A 7,951-nucleotide genomic window follows, 5' to 3' on the forward strand; every position below is an offset into this window, starting at 1 on the left:
TTGGTCAGGCGTACCTGTCAGAAAACCGTTGCCATGGCAACAACAAAAATGATAAACATTATCTTTTGCTATCACATTGTAGCCAACTTCATTTTAGGAAAAGTCACAAAGTTTCGTAGTCATAGCTTTAGTCATTCAGGAGTTATACGACATCAAAGTTGGTGCGGGCACTGTTTGCCCCGCCCCCCCCCCCCCCCCCCCCCCCCCCCCCCCCAGTCTGGATAGGGTTAATCATTTTATTATTTATTACAGAAATGTCACACCAATTATGTCACACCGCAGGACACATTTTCCTAAAAATGGCAAAAATTAGTCAAAATTCCAGGGAACACTATCATCCCCATTTTTTTCTCTTTTTTTCCTTTTTTCACCCATTTTTATCAGGAATTGGAATATATTTTCTCCTTTAACTGTGTTAAGCCCTTAAACGTCAACCACCCAAATATAATGGCCCGATATGCGCCCCATCTGATGGCACACACCTCTCTCACTTTGTCAACTTGTAAACGAGCAAAAAGTTGATTGTAAAACATGTAAAACTTAATTTTACAGAATAATACGCCACTACAATGGACATGGACTGGAAAACTTCGTGAATACTATGTTGCCAAGAGACATGCTAGTTTGGATGAGCTGAAAACACGCCACCAAAACAGATATATTGATAAGACAGTAGCTGACCCTGATGAAAGGACAGAGGATACAGAGATCGTACCACACTATCCTCGGCCTGTGGAGTTCCATGTGTCCAGAGTCGCCCATGTGACTACTCAACACGGTCTGAAAGGCATTCTGGACGAAGGGGGATTCAAAGGGAGTGGTGGGGGATTTATGGGCCCCTTCGTGTGGTGGGGTCTTGTGATTGGTCCAGAGGAAATTGCCAGGGCAGAGGAGCGGTACCTAGACAAGATTTTCCCTGATCACACTGCAGAGGAGAAGAGGAGAAACATGACAGTCGAGGAGGAGGAGGAGGAGGAGGAGGAGGAGGAGTGGGGGAGGAGGAAGAGGAGGAGGAGGNGTGGGGAGGAGGAGGAGGAGGAGTGGGGGAGGAAGAAGAGGAATCGGGAAGAGGAGGACGAGGATGAGAAGAAGAGGGAGGAGGAAGAGAAGGAGGAGGAGGAGGAGGGGGAGGAGGAGGAGGAGGAGGAGGAGGAGGAGGAGCATTTAGAAGAAGAAGAGAAAAGGAGACAGATCTCCTCTGACCAGTATTTAGAAGAAATGGGGGCGGATGAGGAGGAGTCAGAAAAGGAGAAGAAGAGTCAGCAACCTTTCCTGCACTACTTCACCTCCTCCCCTGTGTTCAGGGATGAGTCTCGCTATGGAAACTTCCGGTTCTCATTCTCTCTGGAGGAGGTTCTGCAAGCGTACAGCACTCAGTTCTGTGATGGAAAGGAGCCCGTCCTTCGAGTGTGGAAGACTAGCGTGTACAAGCAGGCGATCATGTACAGTGTGTTGGTCCATGGCACTGATGTTGACGACTTTAATCGCTTCCCCATACTAGGTGATAATGAGGAGGGAGTGTGTGCTTACCACAATGGGGAGATTATCTGGCAGGCTCAGGCCATCTCGGAAAGTCATAAATTTAGGTTGAGGGAAAAAAGACAGGAGAGACAGTGCCATGCAGAGTCTGTTAGTGTTAAGGTGTATTACGTGTGGGATCACGTGGCCCTGGTCTTCCACATGCCATTGGATGAGAATAAACAGCGGTTGGTGCTGCCTTTTCCTCAGGAGAAGCTTATTGGCTGCCTGACTGCATGTGGTGATGACAAGCCACAGTACAATCAGCGCATACTCATTGGTTATGACGCAGCAAAGCGCATAGTGGATGAGATAAAAAAATAAAAATAAAAAAACAGTGAAGCAGTAGACTGGCATTGATGGTCCATTGTCATAGAAAATGTAGGTGTTGAAGTCTCTGTTGGCCATAAACCTGTAACTCAAGTCCATTGGAAGAGCGAGAGTCATTGAGAGAGATTGTGGCTCAGAAAAATGATAATGTGGATGTGTAGAGAGGCATGTAGCCTAAATAAATTCTGCATGATACAATTATAATTTGATCCCTATGGTGTGTGGTTTTATGTTTTGTTTCACTTTTTGTAGAAATGAATGCATTGTTGGGTTAGTCTTGGTTGTATTTTAGTGACAATCACTTAATTCTATTTTAAATGTCCTTCGTGCCTATACTGTATAGTGTCTAAATACAATGTATGAACTCAACTACAAAAACAACTACAGTATTCTGCATCCTGAAATTCAAATGACGGTACTGTACATTAATAAAGGGTTCATATGCCAGTCTAAATTGTGTCTTTGTGTTTTTCCCATTCTCTGTGTGTGTGTGTGTGTGTGTGTGTGTGTGTGTGTGTGTGTGTGTGTGTGTGTGTGTGTGTGTGTGTGTGTGTGTGTGTGTGTGTGTGTGTGTGTGTGTGTGTGTGTGTGTGTGTGTGTGTGTGTGTGTGTGTGTGTGTGTGGTGTGTGTGTGTGTGTGTGTGTGTGTGTGTGTGTGTGTGTGTGTGTGTGTGTGTGTGTGTGTGTGTGTGTGTGTGTGTGTGTGTGTGTGTGTGTGTGTGTGTGTGTGTGTGTGTGTGTATGTGTAAACTGGATTTGCAGTTTAAAAGAGAAGATGACTGTCTTTACATCAGAACCACAAAACACATGACACATAAACATGGAGTCTGAAAAACACATGTAGGCTACTTTAAGAAATAACTAAAATGTTTGACATTTGACTAATACATATAAAACATATACACACAAGGGGGGTATAAACTAAATGCAGTGGTGGGCCACAACACTTCATACAACCACTGCAGGACCATGGCAGAAGTGACATCATGTATTACAAATACATAGGTTTATCTTACATCTTGCTGGGACCCAGCTGGGAGAAAACTGCTTTTGAACCTATTGGTTCTGCAACCAGGAACTACCAGCCTCCGTCTAGAGGGGAGGTACTGGAACTCACTATTCAAAGGGTGTCGGCTGTCATCGAGGATAGCGCTATCCGCTGTAGTTGCTTTGCATAAGGGTGCAGCTGTGATTCACCGATCAGCTTACTTGACCACTTAAGAATTTGGTATAGTAGAGTACAGTAGAGTAGAGTATTTTTGTTGATCCCGAAGGAAATTAAGGTGTATAGGCGGTTCTTGTGTGTAAGGGGGACATTGCCAAACCATGAAGCTAAAGAAAAACACAAAATTGATTCAATAAACGAACAATAAAACAAAATCATCTTACTTATCAACATTAAATTGGCAAAGCTTCCTCAAGCAATGTAAACGCTGTTGACCTTGTTTGTATACAGCTGCACAATTTTCTTGGGCATTTAATTTGTAGTCAATGATTGTCCCTACGTATTTATAGGAGTTGAGTTGTTCCACTGTTTGAACTTTCATAGTAGTGGACACACACCTTGGATTTTCTCCACATACAATGTGCATATCCTTTGTTTTGGACATGTTCAGTTTAAGATATGATTCCTCACACCACTAGACGAAATCTTCTATTATTGGTCCTGACCTCTTTCGTTCTTCTGTAGCAAACTTTCGATGACAGAGTCATCATCAGCATATTTAACCCTAAAGCGACCAACTGGGGTCATTTATGACCCCGGGCACATATTTTCATACACCATTTCTGCAATTTTCATCAGAAAAACTTGTCCTTCTAGGAGTTTGTCAATACATATGTTGTGCATGTTGTGAATGTTTTTTGTGGGATTTGGACCATCTATATGGGATTTATAATCAAAACACCTCTGGGGTCATTTATGACCCCGAGAGGATCCATGAGATACTCAACATTATAATGTCCATTGTTGTTGTAATTTTCAAACTCTGTTTTTTGTATTTTGTGTCTTAGGGCAGGCCATGGTCAGCAGACCTAAAGTTTTCATAATATAAACATTTATAGTATTAAAATATAATATATTATATAAATAAATAGGGCACCCCTGCGATAGCCAACGAAGCATATTGTGAGGGCACCCAGGTAGCATTTCCTCTGTTATTGCTCCATATTTGTTGATATCATGGCACAGTGGTCCTAGACACATGATGAGAATATGAAATGGAAGTCATCCTGATGAACAAAGAGGGAGGAAACAAGTCATCAGTGTAGAAATCAATGGCGTTTTTTGAATTTTCCTTATTATATGGCTATACAAAGGCTGAAGCATCAGTTGAATCATTTCTTTGCTCTAATACATATGGAAGACACTTTTGCACAGCTACAATGTCCAGAAAAAGTTTCAAAGAAATTTCGATTTTGCATAAGGTTATATGTTTGAGACACGGTTTTGTCTATGTAAATGACCATATTCTCTGATCTTGTGATTTCATGAACCCAGAAATGTTGAGTACCCTTAAGTTGTTTTGCAGAAACATCATCTATGGGCCTAATGGATATAATTTAGCTTAGCTTCCCAAAGTTTCACTTTGAGCAATTTCCATAATTAGCATAAATATACTGTATTGTTATGGTAAGACTACTACAAGTGAATAGGCTAAAAAATGTAAAAGATAGATATCACCATGAAACTTTCTCAGTTGATTACTGATGATGAGAGAAGAAAAAAAATGTATTGGATGTTTTCTGTATTTTGATGTTTACATATGCAAATGAGGGCATACATCATATTTAGCATATACGTATGTAAGTTTGACTAATTTTTAGCAAAACAATAAAATGTTCAAATTCAATTTTTTTTGCTTTAGATGAGGGACAAGTATGTGCAAGATGTAAATAAATTGGAATGAACCCCAAAAAATAATTTATATAGTGGTATTTCTATATAAACTCCTTGGGGTCATAAATGACCCCGCTCGGTCAGATTAGTCGCAAAAACAGGCCGGTCGCTTGAGGGTTAAATGTAAGTCCTATTGGCATATTTGCTCTGACACATGTTTGTATACAGGATAAACAGAAGGGGTGAGAGTGCACACCCTTGTGTCGAGCCTGTGGAGGAGCAATGCTGACTGGACATTACTCCATTCACCCTGACTTTCTGGTGTGTGTGTGTGTGTGTGTGTGTGTGTGTGTGTGTGTGTGTGTGTGTGTGTGTGTGTGTGTGTGTGTGTGTGTGTGTGTGTGTGTGTGTGTGTGTGTGGTGTGTGTGTGTGTGTGTGTGTGTGTGTGTGTGTGTGTGTGTGTGGTGTGTGTGTGTGTGTGTGTGTGTGTTGTGTGTGTGTGTGTGTGTGTGTGTGTGTGAGTGTGTGTGTGTGTGTGTGTGTGTGCGCGCGTGCGTGTGTGTGCGTGCGTACTTATGTGAGTGTGAGTGTGTGTGTGTGTGTGTGTGTGTGTGTGTGTGTGTGCGCGCGTGCGTGCGTGTGCGTACGTACTTGTGTGAGTGTGTGTGTGTGTGTGTGTGTGTGTGTGTGTGTGTGTGTGTGTGTGTGTGTGTGTGTGTGTGTGTGTGTGTGTGTGTATGTGTGTGTGTGTGTGTGTGTGTGTGTGTGTGTGTGTGTGTGTGTGTGTGTGTGTGTGTTCAATCCATGTCAGCTTCCCTGTATGAAAACACTGACCAGAAGTCACACTGTCAAATGTCAGGACAATTGAGAGCACTGCCAGAATATGGAAAGGGTGTGGGCGTTCTAGATGATACAGTTTTTCTCGATTGTTTACACACATTTTCTGAAAGCATGCCTCATATTCTCAGAACTCTACACACAAATCCAAAAACACACACACAATGGGCAAAACCCCTCAATTCTCCTGCAAAATGAACGCCTTGTCTCAGTCAGATTAGTCGCAAAAACAGGCCGGTCGCTTGAGGGTTAAATGTAAGTCCTATTGGCATATTTGCTCTGACACATGTTTGTATACAGGGTAAACAGGAGGGGTGATAGTGCGCACCCTTGTGGCGAGCCTGTGGAGGAGCAAAGTTGACTGGACATAACTCCATTCACCCTGACTTTCTGGTGTGTGTGTGTGTGTGTGTGTGTGTGTGTGTGTGTGTGTGTGTGTGTGTGTGTGTGTGTGTGTGTGTGTGTGTGTGTGTGTGTGTGTGTGTGTGTGTGTGTGTGTGTGTGTGTGTGTGTGTGTGTGTGTGTGTGTGTGTGTGTGTGTGTGTGTGTGTGTGTGTGTGTGTGTGTGCGCGCGTGCGTGTGTGTGCGTGCGTACCTATGTGAGTGTGTGTGAGTGTGTGTGTGTGTGTGTGTGTGTGTGTGTGTGTGTGTGCGCGCGTGCGTGCGTGTGCGTTTGTGTGAGTGTGTGTGTGTGTGTGTGTGTGTGTGTGTGTGTGTGTGTGTGTGTGTGTGTGTGTGTGTGTGTGTGTGTGTGTATGTGTGTGTGTGTGTGTGTGTGTGTGTGTGTGTGTGTGTGTGTGTGTGTGTGTTCAATCCATGTCAGCTTCCCTGTATGAAAACACTGACCAGAAGTCACACTGTCAAATGTCAGGACAATTGAGAGCACTGCCAGAATATGGAAAGGGTGTGGGCGTTCTAGATGATACAGTTTTTCTCGATTGTTAACACAATTTTTGGAATAATGTCTCGAATTCTCAAAAGTCTACACACAAATCCAAAAACTCACACACAATGGGATAAACCCCTCACTTCTCCTGCAAAATGAACGCCTTGTCTCAAAACAGTGTGTACTCTGTTCTAAAAAGTCTATTTTTGTTCTCAGAATACAAACACAAGCATCATTAACAATTCACACTAATATGAGCCATTGAATACTAATGTGCATATGGTAAAACATTATACTCAGCATGACGCACAGTAGATCTCATTTTGTTCAATGTTCCACTTACTGAAGAGGCTATATTGCTGTAAATTACTGGAATATTGTCTTTAGACTCAGACACAGATGTGTGGCAAAAATATATATTTTACATATTTTTCTGACATTGAAAACCCTAGATCAAAAACTAAACAAATGTGTGTCATGTTTTCCTCAATATCAATGTCCTCATGGGGTGATGATTTCAGATCGTAAACCGGTATGAAGAGAGTTTGCCCATGTGATGAGGAAGCGTTCCACGTGAAAACCAGGGATTTTCTTCATGAAACTTGTGTCTAATCCAGAGAATTGTGTGTAGTGTTTTGAAGAGTGTGTTTTAAAACTGAAATATGAGTTGTGACAACACGAGAGGCTTAGCTCTCAGCGGGACAGTTCAAGGAGTGCGAGGACACAAAGTTTAAAATCAAATTAGGAATTTTTAATGTAGTATGTCAGTAAACAGAAAATGATCTTCAATTGCAAAAGTTCAAATCATGAATATCTTGAATGAATCCAAACATAAAGTGTCTCTTCAAAATCCAAGTAAAGAAATCAGGTATTTTTCCTCAAACACAAAATCTTCGACCCTATGGTCAATTCAAACAAAAGATGGTCTCAGTTCATGGATGATAATTTCTCCAGGTAAGTAATTCAGTATCTCTCACATGAAAGTTCAGTCCAGATTCTCCAGGTAAGTAATTCCAATAAGGTTTCTTCGAAAAGGAAAGTTCATGTCTCTCGCACAAGCCCATTCACAGGCCTCTTCAAATAGCTCCGTCTCAAAGAGTCTGCTCAGTTTGGCCAAGAGCATTCTCAGCCTTCGCTCCCCACTGCAGACTGATTCTGAGTGACTTTGTAGCTCACTCTAGCTGCTAAGCTGCTCCAGCAGCCATCCGGTTCAGCTGTGGTCTCATCATTGCCTACAGCTGTGGTGACCTCTGTTGGGGTGTGTAGTTCATGGTTTCGCCACCAGATGGAGCCAAAGAGGTCAGTGTTTGGAGCCATCTTGTGGATATGTAGCGTCCCTCCAGCACACAGCCTCTCATGATGTCACAGAGTGTAAACAAGATTTTGAGCTTGGGGTTCAGTGACAATGGTCAGGGGAGTTGGGTGAGATGTTTCCAGCATTGAGTATGAAATACCAGAAATTGTATCGAAACAATTGAGAAAATCTGTAATATTTGTACTGGTAAAAACAGGTTTTCGGTTTTCCCTGTAGCCCGAGGCC

The 7,951-nt window shown here is 42.5% G+C and overlaps 1 protein-coding gene across 1 annotated transcript; it reads left to right on the forward strand.

The window, feature by feature from the left end:
* Nucleotides 1–692: 692 nt before the first annotated feature.
* Nucleotides 693–1,842, forward strand: LOC134442030 (uncharacterized; the record flags this gene model as incomplete). Its single annotated transcript, XM_063192377.1, has 2 exons — nucleotides 693–927; nucleotides 1,207–1,842. Coding segments are annotated over 2 exons (871 nt in total), but the record flags the coding sequence as incomplete, so codon positions are not given.
* Nucleotides 1,843–7,951: the final 6,109 nt, after the last annotated feature.

The sequence above is a fragment of the Engraulis encrasicolus genome, unplaced genomic scaffold (assembly GCF_034702125.1).
Source record: "Engraulis encrasicolus isolate BLACKSEA-1 unplaced genomic scaffold, IST_EnEncr_1.0 scaffold_107_np1212, whole genome shotgun sequence".
Taxonomy (NCBI): Eukaryota; Metazoa; Chordata; class Actinopteri; order Clupeiformes; family Engraulidae; genus Engraulis; species Engraulis encrasicolus.